This window comes from Neolamprologus multifasciatus, chromosome 6 (genome assembly GCF_963576455.1).
Source record: "Neolamprologus multifasciatus chromosome 6, fNeoMul1.2, whole genome shotgun sequence".
NCBI classification, from domain to species: Eukaryota; Metazoa; Chordata; class Actinopteri; order Cichliformes; family Cichlidae; genus Neolamprologus; species Neolamprologus multifasciatus.
The window spans coordinates 32,923,486-32,947,430 of record NC_140444.1 but is presented as its reverse complement, the minus strand read 5'-3'; the positions used below and the strand labels follow the sequence as shown (position 1 = coordinate 32,947,430).

Genomic DNA, 23,945 nt, shown 5'->3' with positions numbered 1-23,945 from the left:
CAGTTATACTTGTATTTCCTTTACTTACATCCAACACTACTATGTTCTATTTCAATCCAGGTGCTGGCAGTTTATCCTTTGTTGTTTGGACAAATAAGCTTAAAGCTAAACCTTCATGTTTTTGATGGGAAATTTTGTTAAACCATTGCTCAACTTATGTCTGCACAGAGCAGATAATTATGATGTACTTGTAAAAAGACTTGATAAACAGGTCACAGCTGAATCAAGAGGTAATAAAAATAAGACCACGCGGTCTCAGCACGACTACACATGCAGTGGGTTATCGCACACATTTGAAAGACTCATTGTGTAACTCAGGCCCCTTATAAAGGAGACAGAGAAGTTCTGTTGTTCAGTCAAGTAAAACCTGGTGAAAGCGCAATTCTAAGACTCTGGTCGTTGCTTAAGTGTATAGATAAAAAATCTTTTTTTCATACATTCTTTTCTTACTAAATTAGTATAATCGCCCTAGTATCGTATAATCCCTAGAAATGTGTTTCCAGAGTCCCAGGTTTAGTGACTTCCTGTCCACCATCACATTAGCTGAGTAGTTGTCGAATTTGAGGGGGGCAGAGAAGATCAGACACCAGTCAGCAGGTCAGAGGCCATCTCTCATTTCACAAATCAATCACTGGATTTATAAATGGAACAAACACCCCATCAGACCAGGTAATGACCCATTATGAGACAACAGCCGTCTGAGAGGAGGTGTTCTGTATCACAAAACATGGGAAACAAACAAACTCTAGGCATTCTGAAATATATAAAGCTCAAAGTTGTTTTTATTAGTCATTTAAAAAGAGCTCTAGAAAAAGTGTCCAGGAAGACATTCTACTATTTATGCAGCACTGCCCCCGTGTGGCCACAATGACACACAACAGCTTCATTTCTCAGCCTGTTGCCTTCTTTTTCCTTCATGATGTAAACAGTGAATGAAGTTCACTGTTTACTGAAACTGGTTGCTGCTATGTCTCAGCCAGGTGAGACATAGCAGAACCATCAATTCAGAGTCTGACAGTAAGGGTGAAGACGAGCCTGACTGTTGGTCTGCTCCAAAACAAGCCCATAAGCAAGCTTTGAAATATTATGTTACAAAATTGTGAAACTGGGACATGAAATTTGATTTGAAAATGAAATTCATCCTGATCAGGAGCTGTTATGATCTAAATGGTGTTCTAGATCCAGTAAGCAAACAGGAAGAGCTGCAATGTGTGTGCTTTTTCATTAATGAATAAATAATAAAAAGCTGACTACAGCGCCATCCAGTTGGTGTTCGCTCTCTCTGCGGTAGAGTATCACTTCCTGTTCCAACACATAGTGGTGCTTTTGCGTAGCTTATCTGCGCAGCAGTTCAATTAAAAACATAGAGATAACTTCTTATTTCATAGTGTAATCTTCCTAGTTGAACATCACATGCCCAAAGGGAACTGACTATTTTGCTTTGGACGCTTTGTGTTTACATCTTTTTGTAGAATCTGTTTACACATTCAAAATAAAGAGAGAGAACTTTGTTCGTTTGTTTTTTGTTTCTTTTAACTTTCTTCATAGTCTGAGTATACGTACACTTGGGCCACATGCTTCAGGTATCCTTCCACAAGCTTTCTGCAATAGTTTGCTCAAATCTCAGCCCACTCCTCTTGACAGAACTGGTGTAACTGCCTCAGGTTTGTAGGTCTCACACTCGCTTTTTCCGTCCCGCCCACAATTTTTCTACGGGACTGAGATCAGGACTTTGTGATGGCCACTCCAAAACTTTGATTTATTATCCTTAAGCCACTTTGTAACTAATTTGGAGGTATGCTTGGGGTCATTGTCCATCTGGAAGACTCATTTGCGCCCAAGCTTCAGCTTCCTGGTTGATGTCTTCAGATACTCCACATACATTTCTTTTCTCATGAAGCCATCTATTCTGTGAGGTGCACCAGTCCCTTCTGCAACAGAACAGCCCCACAACGTGAAGCTGCCACCTCCATACTTCACAGTTGGGATGGTGTTCTGAGGCTTCAAAGCGTCCTCCTTTTTCCTCCAAATATATTGTTTATCATTATAGCCAAACAGTTACATTTTTGTTTCATCAGACCACAGGACATGTCTCCAGAGATTAAGAGGAAACTTTTAGCTCTTGATAGTACAGGACTCATTTTACTGTGGATAGTGACACTGTGTTACCAGTTTCAGTGAGCATCTTTACAAGGTCTCCTCCCTGAGCGGTATGATGGTTGTACATTCCCATACTTTTTATACTTCCCACATAGCAGACAGGCCTGGCCCAGATCTGGTGTCAAGCTGGCACTGCTGGCTGACTTCTGGCATGCTAAATGACATGTAATCCAGATGTGGACCAGGCCTGGTGTAGATGGCACTGTCTATGTGATGGCATGCCACATCTGGCCCGATTCTGGTTTGGTGTATGTGGCCCAGGCTCAAAGAAAATAGGTCTGGTCCAGATCTGGCATCAAGCTGGCACTTTTGGCTGACTGGTGTCGTGGCAGGGTGTATGTCAACCAGATGTGGCCAGGTCTGGCAATGATGGCACTATTTGTGTTCCTATTTTCTTATTTCAGTTAGAAGACTCAAATGCTTTGTTGCAATACTATACTGCTGTGGTAGCCAACTTTTCAAATGCAGGTTTGGCAAGTTTGAGAGTTTACACTTTATCCAAAACCTAGTGAGGGTTTACTCATGTTTACCACTGGTTGGCTGTAGCTCAAGAGGTAGAGCAGGTCACCAATTGATCGAAAGGTTAGTAGTTCGATTGCTGGCTCCTCCAGTCTGCATGGTAAGAGGTCAAGGTGTATGAATGTAGTTAGGATGCATGTATAATGCACTTTGAGTAATCGGGAGAGTAGAAAAGCGCTATATAAGAATCAGTCTGTTTTGTCATGTTACTTTTGCACTATTATGTTCCGGCACATGTTGTTATTACAAGAATCGATTAAGGTACACATTAGGCTGACATCTGAGGCCAGAGCTGAAACTGTTCTGGGCCAGCAGTGTGTCTGCAACTGGCCCGCGGCTGCACACAATGTGCTTATACATCGCCCACATACCGCAAAGAATGACGGCCCTTTGGTGACCCAGGTCTGGTTTGCCAGAGGTAATCCACACATAGGCCAGCACAGGAACACCAGTGTGTCTGGTGCTGGCCCATGTTATGAGAATCTTAAACTTAGTTTCAGAATAATTAAATCTGAGACTTTGTTTTATTGTAAGGTTATTAAGTTTTAAAAAGTGTGACAAATAAATATAAACTTTAATTCTGAAAATATTTAAATATTATTAAATAACACCAGCTACAATATTGGATAATATGTGTTTGTTCCGGAGAACAGTGTCCAGTATGTTGGCTGATATACTTTATTTACATGATATACTTTGTTTATATCCAACTCATGTCAGCTGTGGTTTGTGAGCCAAGATGGCGCCGGTGTGCATGGCTCGCCGTCCACCGCTGTCAGATCCACTTTATCTTTTTTTTTTTTTACTGGAAAGCACTTTTGTCAACCATGTTGCTTTTAAAGTGCTCTATAAATAAAGTTGGATTGGATTTTAAGATAAAAGTTGGGCTGATTTTAATGTATTAAAAGGAGTGTTTTTCATTATTATTTTTTAAATAAACATACAGTGTTTATATTAAATGCTGTACTAGAAATAAGTTCAAGGACGATAAAAGGTCATGTGATTCAACTTGTATGCAGCAAAATTAAAAATAAGTTACCACAAGTTGTTTTTTAATTTGGTAAATAATTGATAAAGTGTTAGAAGTAGTGGTTGTGTTTGACCTCATCACCAGGATGAGTTGGAAATACTTCAAATTCTCTCAGGTGGCCTTTTGCTGGTTGGATTGCCACTACAGTCTGTAAACTGTAGAGGTAATTTTGTGAGCTCATTGGATGAACAGTTTCTCAAATACTCAGACCAGCCCATCTGGCACCAGCAACCACGCAGTCTCTTTCCCCCATTCTGATACTTGGTTTGATGAACATGTCTGTATGCTTAAATACTTTAATTTGCTGACGTCTGATTGGTTCACTAGATATTTATGTTTACCGAGCAGGTGAACAGGTGTACCTGGCAAAGTGTTTGTAACCCTCAGTGTTACTGACATGTTCCACACTGATGCACAACAATACCCACACTGTTTTATTAAGTATGTCTAATCACTGTGGACATTACATGTACCTTCTTAAAGGAGAGGTCAAAGGTCAGTTACCTTTATAGGTTCCTGCTATATGTTGTGACATATACACAGCACAGTTGTAGGAATGATAGTTTCTAAGTTCTAAAGCTTTTTGTCAATTTTCCACCAATAAATCATAAAGTTGACCTTGAAGACCACAAGTTTTAATGGATTGTTAACATGACCTCACTCTACAGCCCTACAACATTTTAACATGAGTTACTTAAGACTTTTCAGCTATCCTGTTTACAGAAAAAGATTAATGAGCAGAAAAAAAAGAAACAAACTTTAATTGTTTCTGATAAGAAGCTGTACAATCCAGACTGACTTTAACAAATGTGCTATAGGCTCACCTGGAAAATAGTGAGCTTTACAAGACTGATTTTGTTCCAAAGGCTTGCACAGACCTCAACCAATCCTAAGGCTAATTTCAAAAACATTTGTTAAATGTTGTCATTGCTAACAAATACCTGTTTTAGAGCATGGTGAGTAGCGAGAATGCAAAGTTATTTTGACCTCTAAAATAATGTGAAGATGTGATATTAGCATGTACGGAGCCCCTCTGATGACATGGTCCAAAAATAAATAAATCGTGGCCACGAAATGGGTATAACGTGCACACGAAATGCTAATTTGTGGGCACAAAACACTTGACCAATAACCGTGATCCTTCCCAGGACCTTGCAGTTGGTTGACAATAAAATCTATCCCAACGTCCGGGTCGTACTTACGTCTGCAAAGTAACTGGGCTCTCAATATCCTGTTTAAATGTCTCTCCATAATAATGGTTCCTTTCAGTGCCAGGCTTTTCAAAATGCATCTGTAGCTCATTCCCAGCCTAAAATTGTCAGGGATCTGGGTCTGAGGGACCTAGACCTATTATTGTGTATTGTTTACTTCACTGTAAATAAACGCACTGCATTAATCGCACAGAGTTCCGCATTTTGGGTCCTCCTTCCCCACACACCCACGGTCTGCCACACAGACCATGACAAAGATAAAACTCAATCATACTGTCTCTGGCCATGTTGTATAGGTTTAGCCTACTCTTATGCTTATGTCTCTACACAGCTGTCCAATGTATCAATATGATGTGCGCACGTCATCTATTTCGTTGCTACAAATGCCTAATTCGTTGCCACGTTATACCCAATTCGTGCCCACAAATTAGCATTTTGTGCACACGTTATACCTATTTCGTGCCCTCGAAATAGTATTTTGTGGCAACAAATAAGTATTTCGTGGGCACGTTATACTATTTCGAGGGCAGGAAGTAGTATTTTGTCGCCACAATTTATTTATTTTTTGGAGGATGTCATCAGAGGGGCTCCGTAAGCATGAGCTATATAGTATCTCCAAAAGTTGATTCTGTTCATCTGGACTTAACGTTTGGTGTGAAAAACGTTTCGTCACTCATCCAATTGACTTCTTCAGTCTCAGCTGACTGCAGGTTTCCCCAATCTTATAAACAGTGCATGTATATGGTTACCTGCCCCCTTGCAAAACTTTGCTAGACCCTCCCTGCACAGTTACCAGCTGTCAGCTAAAAAGGATCCTGATGTTATTTTTCTCTTAGAAACAGTTCATAACTTCCCTTCAACTGATCGATGTTACCTAAAAGGTAAACCTGTTTCTCCATCACAGCTCTGATGATTCAGTAAGGACATCTCCTGGTTTCATCTTCACGTTTCCCTCTCACCACATATCCAAACTGATATCATGACCAGCAGCTGTTACAGCTGTGGCTCCAGCAAACATCAGCTGATACTAGAAAGTAATATTAAATAAATTCTAGCAACAGCTGATCAAGCTCTAACGTGCTGCTGTTGTTTACCGTGACCACCGCTGGTTTCCTCTTTCTGGCTCGAAATGCCTGATAAACAAACAAGAGAGAAAAACCGATCAGCTGATCATTGATCAGTTTCATGATTTAAGTAGCAACAGGAGAGAGAGGGAGAGAGAATGGGAGAAGAAGAGGCAGCTGGCCGTGTAAAGACACAGAATAACTCCAGCTTTGTGTATTTTATTTTTTCATTCAAGCTGAAGTCCAGGACAAATCGGGTTCCTTTTCAGCCCAATACAAAACGCGGCCGGTCCGGCGGCCACCACGGGTCTCTCCTCCTCCTTCCTCCCCTTTCCCTCATCCACCTGCTGGCCTCTGTGGAAGCTCCGCCACAGCCACCACGAAACATCAGAGTTATTTTACACAAATACCAGCGTCTGTCCACCACCTTTCATTTTTTATACAGCTACAAAATAACAATGACAACAAAAAAATACCCATCGGCCCATAAAAACGAAAAATCACCATCGGCCGACCAGGCAAATGCCCGGTATGCCTGATGGCCAGTCCAGCTATGACTGTAAATGACCATAAATTAACTGTAAATTACACTGCGGTGAGATCCATTATAGTTCTATCACGTGCACGTTGACAACCGTAACCATGGCCCGCCGAGGGTATATAAACGCTGCACAAGGTTCCAATCGTCCCTTTACACTTGCTCGTGGACTTGTTTCGACCTGCTCCAACCTCAGCCTGTGGAAAGCTAAGTTTTGCAAAACATTTTACTGAAAGCGGATTTTACTTGAAAGCGCCAACGAGTAGGGGAGACCGGGGATAGTTGTAACATTTTTGACATTTCTGTCTGTAAATTAGAGCTCTTTTAAGGTAGTGGATTCAAAATATTTACATGTCTCAGCTATTAAATAGTGCAGCTATTTTCTCTGCAGCACAATTACCCATTGCATGGTATGGTCTCAAACACAAAGAGTGAAATGTTACAATTAACCCCATAGTCTGCGTTAGTTGTAACATATCCTGGGGTGAAATGTAACACAATGAAATAAGGGTACTAACAAAACATTAACATGTAATCTTTGTTTATTCAACACATGAATGCACTTAGAGCCATTTATGTAGCTATGTGTATGTGACAGAATGCAGAAATCTAGCTTTTGAACATATGTCAACCCCCCAAAAAAGACAAATTATGGAATTTTCTGCAACTGAATATTTCATTCATTTTGGTTGGTCTTCCTTGAGTTTGGCCTCATTGGCTCAGTGGGCATTATAACCTACAACTCTTGCACCAACTTTTGAACATAACAATGAAGCTGAAAAAATGTAGTTGTTCACCAGCATTGCAATTCCATTACTTTTTATCATGGCTTACCTTGGTGTGGTTTGCAAAGTGCTTCAGAAAGATGAGGAAATCTGTTTCTTGCACCCATCCTGATTTATTTCCACTACCAGTACTTCCTACTGGTCCATCTCTGACACAGTGGTCTGCATAATGTATGTGTGGGAACACAAACAGTGGAGGAATTGTGTTGCCAATGGCATTAACCGCATATACAAAAGTGACCAGTGAACCTCTCTTTGCTGATGTCGTTGCCCCAACTTGTTTAATATAAGTTAAAGTAATAGTGTGGTAAGTTGTAACATCTGCATTATTGTTACAACTAACCCAGACTGTTGCTGTTACAACTGATCCAGACTCCTATAGCCATGAACTAGCTAACATTACAGCCAACGGCTAAAACATTAGCACTAAAGACCTACACAGAATATATCCCCATAGACATACAAATAACATAATTTAAGTTTGATGAGTTTAACTGCAAAGCAGATAATGCTATTAGAAATTGAAATAAAGTAGAAAAACTTACTTTTTGGCATACAAATTACTTTTTTTCGTGTTAAATTGTCTGTGTTTGACAAAATATGCTGATTTTTCACATGTGATAGCAGAACTGAGTTGGACATGTACAGGATGAATCACATCATTTGAAACTTAGCCCTGATTGGAGAAATTGGAAGTGTTACAACTGACCCACGTTACAACTATCCCCGGTCTCCCTACTTCATCTGCGGATCGTTTGTACTTGTTTTTGTTTTTCAAGTTTGAAGATGGCTCGCCGTGGACCCGGACTCATCGACTGTCACCTGGACTTCGCTGCAGGTACCTTTGAAAATTTCTTTAAATTTAAATGACTGTAATAATTGAACAAGTTCCAGTGTGAATATCAAGTTTTAACGTGATCAAATATGTGTATTCCAAGATTGTTTCCCGTAAATTGTTTGTATGCTTTAAATTTTCCGGGAGAGGTGTAGAAATTATTAACGACTGGTGTATGAATATGAAAAAAGGCCTTACTTTGATTTGAAGGCTTCAAATTTGACACTTTTCTTTAAAATGAAATGGTTAAAAATAGTTTAAAGGACTAAAATTTGTAAAATGCCCAAAAATCAGTTTCTGTGGTAACGGCATCTTCAAGATGTCATGGCGTCAGAACACGCAGGTGTAAACACACAGATCCAGGTCCCCTCCTAACATCCTTTACTTCTCCGGATCAAAGGCTTTATTGACATAAACTATATTTTCTCTCTGCTGCAAAACACAAAGATAAAAATAATACAAATAAAATAATATCAAAAGAATATGAAAACAGTAGTAATAATGGTATTAAGACCTATCTTCTGTTACGGTAATGCTTTTAACCTTATTACATAGCAGAGAGAGATATTGTACACAGGGATGTTTACACAGGGATAGTGTGGAGGTAAGCATCAACGACACAGAGCTCTCAGTTCTCACTCCTTCTTTATTAGTCTCCAACATCAACTGAGCATATCGCGCCACAAAACACAGGAACACACTTCCTCAACAGTGGGTGTGAGTGGAGCCCTCTAGTGGTCCGCCACACATGCCCCCCCCGAACACCCAGCAGAACTAGTCCAGGACCCGGCGCTTAAGTAAACGGCCGGAACGGCTGAACCGGGGGGGTGGGGAACTGACAGAGGGCAACCCAGCCCGAGAGCGAGGCTGGCACTGGCGGTCAGAAAAAGCTGCAGACGACTCGGACTCCGTTGATTTTGGGTCGCTCCTGGGGGAAAAAACAGAATCCATCAGCCCGGTGGCAGGTGGGCGGCCGCGGCGAGGGGCCTGGGCAGGGACCACCTGATCCTCCTGCATAACATGTGCAGGCTTAAGTCTGTCAACAGAGACAACCTCCTGCCGACCGCCAAAGTCCAAAATGAAATGTTTGTTGCCTGGTTTAAGAACCCTGTATGGCCCGTCATATGGTGGACGCAGCGGAGTCCTATGAGCATCGTGCCTGACGAAAACGAAACGAGCAGAGTCCAACGAACTCCGAACAAAAGTGTCAGGCAGGCAGTGGTGCACAGGACCAGGAACAGGAAATGAGTCTCTTGGGGGGCGAAAAGGCAACAAAGAGGTATCGAAACATGGGGGAGGGGTCTCAGGTAAGAATTCCCCAGGGACCCGGAGAGGCTGGCCGAGGACCAGTTCAGCCGGGGAAACCCCGAGGTCTTCTTTAACCGCGCTACGCAATCCCAGCAAAACCCACGGAAGACGGTCGACCCAGTCGCCACCTGTTAAGGAAGCCCGGAGCGCGGCCTTAAGTGACCGGTGAAACCGTTCGCACATCCCATTAGCCTGCGGGTGGTATGCTGTGGTGCGGTGGACCTTGACCCCCAGGCCGTCAGCCATAGCAGACCAAAGCTCAGAAACAAACTGGGGGCCCCTGTCCGAGGTAATGTCAGCCGGGGGACCGAAACGTGAAACCCATGTTGACAAAAATGCTCTGGCCACCGTCACCGCTGTCGTGGACGCCAGGGGTACCGCCTCCGGCCACCTGGTCGTGCAGTCCACCACAGTCAAAAGGTGCGTGAAACCCTGTGACTGCGGTAAGGGACCAACCAGGTCCACATGAACGTGATCGAAACGCCTACCCGGGACACGGAAAGGTTCGAGGGGTGCCTGTGTGTGCCGGTGGATTTTCGAGCGTTGGCATGGGATACAAACCGCTGCCCATTCTTTCACCGTCTTGCGAAGGCCCGGCCAAACGAACCTGGCGCTGACCAGCTTGACCGAGGCCCGGACGCCGGGATGAGAGAGGGCATGCACCGAGTCAAAAACACGACGACGCCACGAAAGGGGAACCACCGGGCGGGGGCGGCCGGTGGAAACGTCGCAAAGAAGGCGCGGACCGCCGTCCCACACCGGGGTGTCCTCCAGCACGAGGCCCGTTTTTGCTGACTGAAGGGCAAGGACGTCCAGGTCAGCACGTTGCTCGGCGGCCATGGCAGCGTAGTCGACGCCGACATACACCGGAGAAACCAACACACGTGAGAGACAGTCGGCGACGTGGTTGGACTTACCAGCCACATGCTGAATGTCTGTGGTAAATTCTGAAATAGCCGCCAACTGGCGCTGCTGGCGTGCGCTCCATGGGTCAGAGACCTTGGACATTGCAAACGTCAAAGGTTTGTGGTCAACGTACGCAGTAAAGTTGCAACCCTCGAGGAAAAAACGAAAATGTCGTGTCGCGAGGTGCAGGGCCAGCAACTCCCTGTCAAAAACACTGTACTTGCGTTCAGCATCCCGGAGCGTACGACTGAAAAAGGCGAGCGGTTGCCAGAGACCTGAAACCCGCTGTTCCAACACCGCACCCACTGCCACGTCGGACGCATCAGTGGTCAACGCGATCTCCGCCGACGGAAACGGGTGGGCCAGCAGGGCGGCGTCAGCCAGCACAGACTTGGCTGCGGAAAATGCATGGACGCGTTCCGGCAGCCAGTCAACCGGATCTTTGGCTGTTTTACCTTTTAAGGCAGCATAGAGTGGCTGTAGCAGGTGGGCAGCTCTGGGGAGAAAACGGTTGTAAAAATTTATCATCCCCAAGAACTCCTGCAACGCTTTAACCAACGTGGGACGCGGAAAAGCCGAAACAGCCTGGACTCTGTCGGGCAACGGAACCACACCTTCAGCGGAAATGCGGTGCCCGAGGAAATCCAGAACAGGCAACCCAAACTGGCACTTGGAAGGGTTGATAATCAGGCCGTGTGCTGCCAAACGTTGGAAAACCTGCCGCAGATGGGACTCGTGCTGGCTCGCTGAGCAGCTGGCCACCAATATATCGTCCAGATAAACAAAAACGAACGGGAGCCCACGCAAAACGGAGTCCATCAGCCGCTGAAAGGTCTGGGCGGCACCTTTCAGGCCAAACGGCATGCGCAAAAACTCGAACAAGCCGAAGGGGGTAATGACAGCGGTTTTAGGAACGTCTTTGGCACGCACGGGAACTTGGTGATACCCCCGCACCAAGTCAATTTTAGAAAAAATCGACGTTCCGGCGAGATTGGCAGAAAAATCCTGAATGTGGGGGATGGGGTAACGGTCATTCTCCGTGGCATTATTTAAACGGCGGAAATCTCCGCATGGCCGCCACCGACCGTCCGATTTGGGCACCATGTGAAGCGGAGAGGCCCATGCACTGTTCGAACGCTGTACAATGCCAAGCCGCTCCATGGCTGCAAACTCTTCTCGAGCGACGGACAGTTTCGCGGGGTCGAGGCGGCGCGCGCGCGCGAACACCGGGGGCCCGACCGTGGGAATATAATGCTCAACCCCATGCTTCGTTACCGTGCTAGAGAAATTAGGGACAGACAGCGATGGAAACTCTAAAAGCAAACGCTGAAAAGCATCCCCGGAGGTCACTACATTAGCCCGAATCAGGGGCTCGGCGGCCCGAGTAAAACAGGGTAGCGAAGAAAACGAGAGAGCATCAATTAAACGTCTGTTAGCAACATCGACAAGCAGTCCATGAGCACACAGAAAATCAGCACCTAAAATAGGTACAGAGCTAGCGGCAACAACAAAGTTCCACTGGAAATCCCGGCCATGAAAACAAACAGTCACCAACCTTTCCCCAAACGTTTTGATGGGAGAGCCATTAGCTGCGATGAGCTGCGGCCCACAGTTCGCTGCTAGTCCGTCGGCAGCGGTAGGGGGAAGGAGGCTCTTCTGGGAGCCGGAGTCCACGAGAAAACGTCTCCCGGAGCGCGAGTCTTCTATGAAGAGCAGCCTTTCTGTATTGCCAGCGGTCGCGGCTGCTACGGCGCGCTGGCGGGTCCGTTTCCCTGGGCCGTGAAAGCGCAAGGCGGCAGGCAGCGACGCGCTCTGTCGCCAAAACGCTGATGGTAGAAACAGATGCTCTTTCCGCGGTGCCGGCGTGTAGCAACCCCTGCCGTCAGCAAGGGGGCGGATGCTCCGGGGGAGGCAGGTGGAGGCGTGGAAGGTGCCGCCGGCGAGTCCATAGCCAGGGCGTGAACGTCGAAAGTGCGGCTAGCCAGGAGAATGCGATCCGCTTCTTCAGCCAGGGAGCGATAATCCTTTGCAGGCAGAAGCGGGGAGTTTGCGAGGACAGCTCTCACGGCGGCCGGTAGTTGGCGGAGGAAGAGGTGGGCGAAGAGGAATCCACCGTCATCCGGCCCGAGCAACGATAGCATGTTCTCCATGAGCTCGAGCGCGGTACCGCCACCCAAGCCCGACAGGTTGAGGAGCTTTTCGGCTCGTTCAGCATCGGAGAGGGCATAGTGCCGAAGAAGCAGCTCTTTGAGGGCGGCGTATTTCCCTTGGGCGGGTGGGTCCCGGAGGAGCGTCATCGCGCGACGGGTGGCCAGCGGGTCGAGCGAGGCCACCACATGGTGATACTTTGTGTCGTCAGCTGAGATGCCGCGAAGGGCGAACTGAGCCTCCATGTGTACGAACCATGACGGGGGGTCATGGAGCCAAAAGTCCGGCAGTTTCAGCGCCACAGCGAACGTAGCTGCAACAGGAGGCGGAGGTCCGGCGGCCGCTGATGCATCCATAGCGGAGTCTGCGTTATCTGCGGCCCGTTGCATGCTCGAGTCAGGGGTCACCAATGTGGAGGTAAGCATCAACGACACAGAGCTCTCAGTTCTCACTCCTTCTTTATTAGTCTCCAACATCAACTGAGCATATCGCGCCACAAAACACAGGAACACACTTCCTCAACAGTGGGTGTGAGTGGAGCCCTCTAGTGGTCCGCCACAATAGCATGTTTACCACAGATTAGATGTATCTGTCCTTGTGGCAGATACAGTCCTTGTGCACATTTCTAAAAATGTGGATTCTGAGTTAAGAGTTTCTGTTTGTTTGTTTTTCACTTGACCATCATTTTCAGACATACCTGCAGAGCTTTGTGTGTGTGCAATTTTTACTCTTGCCAAGGAGGTTGTGTTTTTATTTAAAAATATATATATATTTTTTATATTTAGGACATGAGATTGGTACATGTGGTCATCCACATATTTAACCTATGAGCTTTTTTCAAAAGGTGTGACATCGTGAATTGTAAATAAAACAGGAGAATGAGCTGCATGGTTAGTTATAAATTTACTGTAGTATATTTATATAATAAGTTACTCATGTCCGGCTATTTACAAATCAATACCTATTATCCATTACCTATTCCAACATAGTGTTTGCATAAAGGCTTACAAAGAACAAATAAAACAAATTGAATGTACACAAAATACAGTGTCATATATAGTGTCAATATAGTGTCACCTTAAAAGTACACAGAGTGAGCTGCCTTGGTGGAGGTTTGCTTAAAAAACTTCACTTAAAGATTGAACAAGTAGAAGTGTCATTCAGTCTGACATAAAATGCTTTTCTCTCATCCTCTGCTCAAACTAACAGATGTAGGTCTGTTGCTTTAACACTGGGTGTCTATTACATTCCTAATGTTATTTTAAAAATTGTTTCCTCACAGGGCGTCTTGACTATGTAGTTGAACGCCCTGCAGAAGAAGGCCTTCCTGAAGTCATCAGGATCCTGGATGACAGTCTCCAGAGCACCACCTCTTCTGATGAAGAACAGGACACTGATACCCAGCGTATCAGCGAAGGTGAGTATGGTGAGTATGCTCCCTCTGCTGCTCCTTCCTCATCTGCTTCCTCAGCTGCTCCCTCTGCTGCTCCTTCCTCAGCTGCTCCCTCTGCTGCTCCTTCCTCAGCTGCTCTCTCATCTGCTTCCTCTGCTGCTCCCTCTGCTGCTCCTTCCTCACAAAAGAGAAGCAGAGAAGACACCTGCACCGAAGAGGTAAGTGCAAAGAGGTGCAAGGTAAGTGACTAGTTTGATGCCCCTTCAACATCCTCAGGTTGTTTTGGAGTCAGATGTTTCTGGGAGAGGCCTTTTGACCTTTCACTTGATGACAGTGACTCTGATTAGTTTATGTTAGAACGTGTTTTTAAACTGTAACACTTAAGTTATCCTTTGTGTTTTGCAGTGTTTGTAAATATCTTTTACTTTTTAATTAACTTTGTAATGTTTAAGTTAAGCCTGTTTGTAACACAGATATAAGAACATCTGACTCGCACATGTGAAATGTATTGTTTTTTTTCTTGATATGTGACATTAATATTAATATTACATTGTGACTGAAAGCTAGTTTTTTAGTTGTTATTACTTCCATCTTTCTTAATATCACAGGTAACTTTTTAAATGAATAATATATGTTTTTTCCAAGCCCTAATTCACCATGCAGGACAAAGGTAAGTCTGTACTTAATGTCAACACAAATAAGTAGAAAAGGTTTAAAAATGATGCAGTGAACTGACTGTAGTCTCTTGTTTTTACATAAGGTATAGCCTGTGGCTAAGAATTCAACACTTCAGGCACTCAACGTCCAAGATGGAGCTAACACCCCACCCAGAAGACAGCCTTACCCCGACCAACCCGATGAGAAGGATGGATGACCAAGTGAAAAACGGGAGAGTGGTGCTGTGTTCCAACTATGTAAGTTATCACCTCACATTGACAACAAACTGTCTTGAAGACGAAATTCCAATAGTTGGTATAAATCATCATCCTATGTCAGCAGCACTGTAGGTTTAAGTTTATTTATATTTTTCATGTGTATATGTTGGGTTTAAAATTGCATTTTAACAACATTCTGCAGCTGCCAACAATGAAAATGCTGTTTTGTGTTAACATGACGTCTTTCTTGTGTTATTGCTTTGCAGGGCAGCTGAGAGTGGAAAGAGATGCACAGAGGACCAAAGATCCACTCTCAGCACTTCATACCTGACTGGCCACAGCACCACCCCTCTTCACCCAGGGTGAGGAGGGTCCTGACCCCGCCTGCACAGAGGGAGTTGTGAACATGCAGTTCTGTATCGGTGGGTTTAGGATCCTCCTCACACACACACGGATGAAAACTGTCACTGGAAGATGTCTCCATTGCATCAGCAGGACGTAACCATTTGTAAAATATTACAGTTTGTGATGTTTTATACATATTTTTATTGCGTCATTTAAAACTATGAGATATAAAATAAACCAATTTTCATAACATTTTCTGTGTATTTAGTTGTTTTCTTAATAAGTTATTTGGAACATCATTGCAACCTGTCAGCTTTTTATTGAGGATTTAGAAAGTTGCTGGTGGCCCGAGTGTGTACAGTGGGGTGTTGTTTTTGTCACATGGTGAAAGTGACCTCATGGGGAGCAAAAAAGAACAACTGAACAATTTGGGGATTCACAGACTTTGGTAATTGCTAAAAAAAAAAAAAAGAATAAAAATTGTTCTGTGTGAACTAAAAGCTCAAATATAAACCATCCTGACACACTGACACAAATGATCTGCTGTTTATAAGCAGGACAGTGTTTTCATGAGCCTGGGTGAAGGTCAATTGCATGAGTTTAACCTCCTGGTCAAAAACTTGCATGACTCTGTTATCACTCTAACTTTCTTCTGTTTATTTATTCATTTTTGCTAATTGTAGTAGATTAATACGTTCATCAACTGATTCTTGGCCTGAATGTTTGAATGTTTGCAGTTTCAGGTCCTACTGATCAGTTTTAAGTACTGTAGAAAGTGAGCAGCAATTTAATCAAGTCCTGGGATGAAATGGGACAAAAGGGTAAAGTGACAGCCACATTAGTTCCCTTCCCTCATTCAACAATGTGTAAGCAGACTGCTTTAACCTGCAATTTACTGCATGTTGTTAGGCTACATGGTTCAACCACAGTCTGCTAACCACCCATGGTGATCGAAGGTTTTGAGGTCTTGCTTGAGCTACTGATGAAGTTTTATCAAAGCTTGTTAAGTTTCCCAACCACATTTCATCCTGATGGTCCAAGGCTTACATCTTTATGCTCACAGACGTACTTCTGTAATTAATGAGTGACCGATTTATTACTTTAAGTTACAGCGTGAGGGACATTAATGAACATAAATCAGATTTAACTGGATTATGTGTTTAGGTCAAGAGACACAGACCTTCATCTTTAAGAGGCTCTTCTTGAATGTCTAATCATGATGTTTTTGTTTGTCTGCAGCATCACTGCAGCAGTGAGGGTATAACACAAGGCCACAGTCATGTGGTATTCTTATTCTTATATATAAAAAGGGTTCACAACTGAAAGTAAAAAGTAATACAGTTAATGCACATTCATCTTAGTTGACATAAGCATAAAGACAATGTAAATAAGATATGAAAATAGTTTAAAAGTTATTATTTTTCATGTTGCATTAATGGTTGTCATTTTATTCACGAGAACTGCGATCTGTACAATACTAATCGGCTAGTTTCTGGGATCGATTGGTAGTGTCTCCAATCTCCACTAGGGGGCTTTCGCACATTCTCCTCATTGCATTAAACGACTCTGTGAGATAACAACACAAAATCACTCTTGTGATTCTTTCCTTCCTGTTTTCAGGGGTGTAATAATGGCTGCATTCATTGAGGAATGTAGAGGAACAGTTAATATATGACAGCCTATATTTAGTAACATAGGGTCAGTGCAAAACAACCAGGCACTTTTACATCAATAGCTCAATTATGTCCAGCAATATTGTCAGAAACTTTTTGATACACAGACTTTGCTCATCTCATATAAATGATTGATATTAAATGCAGTCATGGGGGAGCAGTTGGGCTTCAGAGGTGCAAACATAGTATGAAATTGATACATATAATGTCTAAATGTGTATCTTGGAATTTCAATTCAGTTTTCTCAATAAAGGCTTTGAAAGTTAATAATGTCTTATTAAACACTAACTTTGAAATATGATCATAATGGAAGGTCTCTTTATGGGTACAAACAAATGAATTCAAAGTATTTTAGCATATCCCTGTAAAATCAACAAATCCATTCTTTTCACATTTTTATTGGTTCACTCTTTCACATACTAAAGTCATGCAAGTACACTGGGCGGTTGTTTTTAACAGAATCATTTAATGATTCTGTTAAAATGATTTTTTTTTAATGATTTTGTTGTTGTCATTATGTTTGTTTAAACAGATTCTTGCTTTAGCAGTGAAAGGAGTCAGGTAGGGCACCAGAGGTCCTATCCCCCCGCTCACTTCCCTGGGGCTTGAACATCAGTGGATTTCCACTTAAGCAAAGCCTCATCAAGTTCCTGCAAACAGCACCACACACACACTATCATGTACGGAGCAGAGTGTGGATGCTGTGTCTAAGACCACGATCATTGTGTTTCTACCATCTGGTGCAAGCTTCATCTGTCTCACTGTGTTCTCCTAAAGGCCAAGACAGCAGGACAGTGAAATCAATCTCACTTATAGGTGCCAGAAATCAGTGGATATGAGATTAATGGTGGTAATCAGGTTATGCATTTGTTGTCTTCTCAGCAGGTGGGAAACATCTCTCTTTATTTGTTTATGTACATGTGTATCAGAAATCTATTTTCAGCTCAGGTTTAAGGCACATTGTTGATCTAATCTAATGAAGATCAGTGCCTTTTTAGAGTCAGTGAAAATACTGACATTAGTAATGTTAACCCTTGACTAAGAGTTTCTTAGTCAATTGTTAATGGGAAACACATTTCCACACCACCATCTTCTAAGCTGTGATGCTACATGTGCAGCAGCAAACGTCCAATTAGTACCGATCAGAAGGTTGGAGGTTTGATCTGGTCTGTATCTCAAAGTATCGTTGGACAAGATACTGAACCCCAAACTGCTCTTTCATGTGTCCATCAGAGTATGAATGTTAGATAAAAAGAACTTAGGTACAGAAAAGTGCTTGTATGAATGGGTGAATGAGGTGTATAAAGTGCTTTGAGTGATTGAGTAGAAAAGTGCTATTTAAGAAAAAGGATGTGCAAGAATTTGCTAGACACGCTCTTCTTTTTCCAAAACTAAAAATGTTATTTCAAATTTGGCAGCCTGTGTGTCAAAGAGACTGAAGAGTAACTAAAGGGCAAAGTCCAGGAATACAGCGAAACTCAGGAGATCCGTTAGGAGCACAACTGAGCAAAGGTGATTTTATAAAAATGGAGAGAATCTCTGCCATGCAGTGACATGCTGAGCAGACTGATTTACAGCCACAAGAGAGACTCAGTGTTCACAGATCATAAAATCTTCAGGGAGCAAAGCTCTCAGAGAAACTATAATGCAATCCACAGATAGAATACAGTCAATCGACTCAGTAGGAGTGCATGGATAGCTTTTTCCCCCTTTCTAAAGTCTCTTCAGAGGCTTTGCAATTTGTCAAACAGCAGCTGGTAAAAAGGCTTTTGCAGTGAGGCAGGGAGCCTGTTCAAACCAGATTATGCTTGAGTTGATGACTGCAGAGAACTTGGGACTGACAGCTCAGATTAGGATCGGTTCTCCCTTGAAAAGGCATTAGTGTGTTCTGTCATGGCAGGATTTCTGTTCAATGTGCAGTTAGATTGAAATCAAAGGACACCAAAGACACCTTAACCTGAGGGATCATTACGTGACACCCAAAGCATCTGAGCAGTCGTATTCCTTCATCTGTACCAAATTACTCAGATTCACAGACGTCGTGCACAGCAGACCTGCAATACAACAATGAATAACAGGAGTTACGCCTGCGTTTGACAGGTCAAAATGTCAGTTAAGTTTCATTCCCCTCCAGAAATCACTTCATGCATAATTAACAGGAACCTTTGAGTAATGAAAACACTTAAATGAGCGTTTCCTTACCATATTCCACTTTGTCACCAAGTTTTATGATGAGAAGGGTTTTTTCTACTTCTATTTTTTTTTTATATTGTTGTTATTATTTCTGTTGTAATTTGTGTTTGTTTTTTGTTTGTTTGTTCAGTTTTTCAGCCTTGTTGCATTTTTTTTCTATTTCCGTGGTGTTTTATTCAACTTCTGTTACATTTTGCAGGATTTTGCAGCTTTTTCTATTGACGGGTGTTTTCTTCAGGGACACCATATCATCAATATCTTTAAAACTGCATTTGAAACTTAATGCTGAGTTTTTACCTTTTGCAGTTGAAGTTATCCAAAGAAACTGTGTGTGGGTGCAGCTGAAAAAAACGTCTTTTGGTAAATAAAACAGAAATTCTGAAATCCTCTACTGCTTATATCAAACATAATAAAAGAAACCAAAGCTAAACTCTAAAAGATTATTTATTTCAGCTTGTTTACAGTTATCCACACCTTACAGCTTTTTATGGGTTGATAGTTTTCCTGATCCAATCTGCATACTCAGGATTAGTGATGGGATTTCCGGCTCTTTTTAGAGAGCCGGTTCGGAGCCGAAAGAGCCGGCTCTTTATAGTGAGCCGAACCGAAAGAGCTCCGAACCGGCTCTTCAGGTTGTTTTGTTGCTTTAATTAATTTATTATTAACAATAATATTAAATTATGCACAAAAGGAATTACTAACGTAAAAAAGTGTTTTTATTTATATAAGTTTATATATAAATATATGCGGTGGCCCCTAGAGACAAAACACGTACAAACTCCAAAACACATTTCTAGCATGAACTGAACTTCCAAAGCAGAGCTACTAGATCACTTAAATTACACAATTGAGAGCATGTTTGTGTATTTATACACAGGCACTCATATATATTCAAATAATTTAAAAACAATGTTCATTTACCTGTTACTACCACACACCAAATCCGGTCGTTGGTATTTGCTGGCTTGTGTAGCCACTAGGTAACAAAAGCTCAACACTGCCCCTAGCATCCTGGAGCACTTCTGTTGACTTTTGTACGTGTTTTGAGTTTTTATGTGCTTCTGAGTTTTTACGTGCTTCGGAGTTTGTACGTGTTTTTACATGTTTTGGAGTTTTTACGTGCTTCGGAGTTTGTACGTGTTTTTACATGTTTTGGAGTTTGTACGTGTTTGTACGTGTTTTGGAGTTTTTACATGCTTCGGAGTTTGTACGTGTTTTTACATGTTTTGAAGTTTTTACGTGTTTTGGAGTTTGTACGTGTTTTTACGTGTTTTGGAGTTTGTACGTGTTTTTACGTGTTTTGGAGTTTGTACGTGCTTCAGGGTTTGTACGTGATTTGAAGTTTGTATGTGCTTTGTCTGTAGGGGCCACCGTAAATATACTTTTATTTATTCACTCCACATAAAATGTAATAAATAAATCATATAATACAAAAATCAACTATTCACATTTCAACTTTTAACTATTTAAATTTTCAGCTTTTTCCTTTTACAAATTTAAAGTGAAACAACACAAAACACTGCAAACCACAACACAATTAAATATAAATTAAAATATGAAAACAAAAATAACATGCATATTCTCTGTCATATGGGCCTGCATGAATAAACTTTCTGAATCCTTTATCATCTGCAACTGAAAATAGTTGTGGATGATTACTATACCTTTCTAATGTGATGTTGTTGTCCCTGGCTTTCTTTCTCTCCCTCCGGCTCTGTTCCTGTGCTACTGAGTGTAACTACCGCCCCTCCCCCCTCTGCCCAGCGTAAAGCACAAGGCTCGCGTGCTGAGTGAAGCAGAAAAAAAGTGCGAGAGAGAGGCTGAGAGAAAAAAAAAAAAAAAAAACACGTGACGGCTTGCGATAAGGAGCCGGCTCGCCTCGTTCACGTCAAAGAGTCGGCTCTAAGAGCCATTTCGTTCGCGAACGACCCATCACTACTCAGGATCACAGAGGTCCATGTAGGCAGCCGGGGCTCTGCATAAGAAGAAGAGACCCCATAAATCCTGCCATTATGAACCACTCCTCCACCAGAGTCTCCCTGCAAGACAGAAATACAGTTTCCCAGTTTTATAAAATCTTTCTGTATTTTGAATGGTTAATAAATACAGCTGTGAGCTGAGGGATCGTGCACACTCACTCGACATATATCTTTCAGTCCAGTGGTGGCACCATAACCTGCGATCTCAACTCTGGAATGACACCAGAAGTGTTTGGAAGCTTTTCTCTCCTTTTTTTGTCAGTTACATACAAATACATATATTGTTTGTTTTGCACGTTAACTTTGAAATGTTGCCCTGAGACCTGTACTATGAAGCAGGATCTCATCTCTCCAGGTAACTTCAGAGTTCTATATGAAGGATTTTGACTTCTTACCAGAGAAAATTGTAAGAGTAACCCTGACCTGCTGTTATATTAGTTATGTCCTTTATAGAGTTTTAGTCACCACTTTATCATCACGCACCACGCCTGGCTAGCATGCTTGCACTGTGCTTGCTCAACGCATTGGGAAACCATTCAAGCTCACTGCAGCACATGCTACTTCCTGTTTTAAAGGGCCTTGTAGCAGCCCTTGTTACATGCGTGGGCACGGAGCGTGAAGCAGAAAGCACAGCTTAAAAGAGAAGTTGATATAACCGGCGGCGTGACACTGACTGGTGTTTTACGGTTTCTCAAGCCAGCTAACACAAAGTAAGCCCAGCCTTGTTGAATTTTGTTTGTACTATATCCCTCTGGTTAAGTTGGAGGTTAGAGATCATTTGCTCAGAAAAGCAGCATCACCATTCCTGGAAGATCCCTTGAAACTTTCAACTTTAGACCCTCCTACTGTACTACACGGACAGTGGGAGGGGCTAAAATTCTTCAATAGCATTTTTTCATAGACATTTTTCAGTTTGCAGCCTATGTTTAAATTCTGTTGTTATATTAAGTTTTATTTTCTCTTACACTAATAAACAACACAAAGTTTGTAGCTGACAGAATAAAAGCTGAAACTGTCTTTCAAACATTAATTAAAATGAAATACTTGATTAATGATCCATCAGATTCTCCTGTGTAATCATAGGCCGTGATATCAGTCAGGATTTTTGCTGTTTTTCTTGCTTGTCTTCAAATGGGCTAGACTTTATTGATATACATTTCATCCAGTCTTAATGAACAAAGCATCTGAAGTTCTTGCATATTCATATAGTGCTTTTACTACTAAGCTACCCTACAGCAATTTCCCACTCACACATACACACACAAACACACACACACAACACTGATTTTTCTGCAGCAGCTGTTACTTTCGGTCTGTAGTATGCATTTAAACCCTTCATATTTTTCTAATATTACAGTTTTATCTTCCTTTTTAAAACCTTCATTGCCAGTATAGTGTATCCACATCCATTAGGATTGAAAGCCCTGGTTAACTTAGTGGATTGATAAGCAGCTTCCTGTGAGTACTTATCCGGATTCCCACCGTTGGGTTAAGATAAAGGAAATATATTCTACATTTGTTGAACTCACTTCACAGCACAGAGCTCAGGTCAAGAGGAAACTTTAAGAAAAAAAACTTCAAAGCAAGAAACTTTGAGCCACAGGTATATAAATGTATCATTTGAATCTAAAACTGAAGTTAGCACGACGTGTCAGTATCTGTCAGAACACATGAACCTGAAGCAGAAACATCCACAACTCGCCTTTTAGGAGGTTCATCACAGTCAGGTAGTTTTATAGGTTGGATATCAGAGCTGCTAGGTAGCTGCAGCAGCATGATGTCATGAACTCTGCCTGTGCTGGTGTCTGTATAGATCTCAGCTTCTGCTGTTATCTGCACTTCTTGTTCCGGACCCCCTTGATGCACACTTAGATTTGCAAACATGGTCCTGCATGTGCACAGCAAACATAAAACATGATTACTGATGGTCACCATATTCTATTTCTCATCTTGTCTGAATGTATTTTACTTTTTACTGAATAGCAAAAACATGGCTACTAGACATTCCTTGGGTTCACAAGTTTTAGTTGCTGCTCTGATCTCCTCGCCCTCCTGGCTTCAGACAGTGAGCTGCAGTCAGAATCCAGCGGTCGCTGATCAAAGAGCCTCCACACAAGCTGGAAGGTCCATGTGGATAAACTGCTCTGAGCTGTACATGATACTGTCGCTCACATTCATCACCTCCAATGACTCTCTTTTGCAGAGCGACCTCTGTGTTCGCCGTCACACCTGAAAGAGGAATCCCCCACCCCACCAGGTCACTGCCAGTTTTTCTTTGTACCTGTAAAATATCTGCTCTCAGACATAAGGCAGAAACATGCAGTAAGCACCAGAGCCATTAAATATAGATACTGTAGCTGAAAACTCTCTGATACACAGAGAAAAGAGAAGAGGCACCACACATAGTGTTGCTGCCATTCACTGTCTAATGACTGCATTTCAGTTTGAATATTGGACACTGCATAGTCACATAGTGTCATTATGAAGCTTTATCAACTGCAAAGCTGCAAAGCTCCACACATTTATGCAAAGTTACTTATCGTCTCTTTTTGCTTTTGGCTCCATTCCATAGATTAGGAGCCACCTTGAAGACACACTTAGTCTCTTTTAGTTTTCAGCCTAGAACGAAGAACCACCAGCAGGTTTCCGTCAGAAGACCTCAGTGACCTGCACCTTATAGATGGAAGCAAATGAAGTTTGATCTCAGCTTCATGCTCTTGTTCTGCTCGTGCTCTGATTTGAATTACATGTTCTACACACTTCACTGTATCTCACAGTTTGTCAATTTGTGCCATTAATTCAGAGAAATGTGGTGTAAACCAATGATTTATAAACCTAAAACAGCTCATGATCACTAACCAATGTTAACTTTGAGAAGCAATGCAGAACATATTGCGCCCTCTGTGTGGCTAATGGAGCTCTTAAGAGTTGAAGAGCAAAACAAAAGAAAAAAAACCCTCACTCACGAGTGTCTGACTGCGTG

General features: G+C 42.6%; 2 protein-coding genes across 5 annotated transcripts; one reads left to right on the top strand and one right to left on the bottom strand.

The window, feature by feature from the left end:
- The first annotated feature begins 4,686 nt into the window (after positions 1-4,686).
- Positions 4,687-16,544, top strand: LOC146517433 (uncharacterized). Of its 4 annotated transcripts, none has more exons than XM_085163210.1 (4): positions 4,687-8,145; positions 13,787-14,029; positions 14,081-14,811; positions 15,039-16,540. In XM_085163210.1, the coding sequence occupies exons 1-3, from the start codon at positions 8,094-8,096 to the stop codon at positions 14,146-14,148; spliced, it is 363 nt and encodes a 120-aa protein (XP_085019336.1). In that variant the 5' UTR covers positions 4,687-8,093; the 3' UTR covers positions 14,149-14,811; positions 15,039-16,540. The 4 variants fall into 4 exon arrangements, with proteins under 4 accessions (XP_085019336.1, XP_085019335.1, XP_085019334.1 ...); XM_085163209.1 differs by having other exon boundaries at positions 4,790-8,145; positions 13,787-14,567; positions 14,658-14,811; positions 15,039-16,544; XM_085163212.1 differs by having other exon boundaries at positions 4,792-8,145; positions 13,787-13,963; positions 15,039-16,538.
- A 5,385-nt stretch (positions 16,545-21,929) lies between these two features.
- Positions 21,930-23,294, bottom strand: LOC146517432 (kallikrein-8-like; the record flags this gene model as incomplete). The annotated part of the gene is made up of 2 exons (XM_085163840.1): positions 21,930-22,900; positions 22,989-23,294. Coding segments are annotated over 2 exons (606 nt in total), but the record flags the coding sequence as incomplete, so codon positions are not given.
- Between the last annotated feature and the right edge of the window lie 651 nt (positions 23,295-23,945).

Coding starts and splice junctions, on each gene's coding strand:
- LOC146517433 (XM_085163209.1), top strand. CDS start 8,094: ATGGCTCGCCGTGGACCCGGACTCATCGACTGTCACCTGGACTTCGCT. Junction 8,146..13,786: donor TCACCTGGACTTCGCTGCAG/GTACCTTTGAAA, acceptor GTTTCCTCACAG/GGCGTCTTGACTATGTAGTT.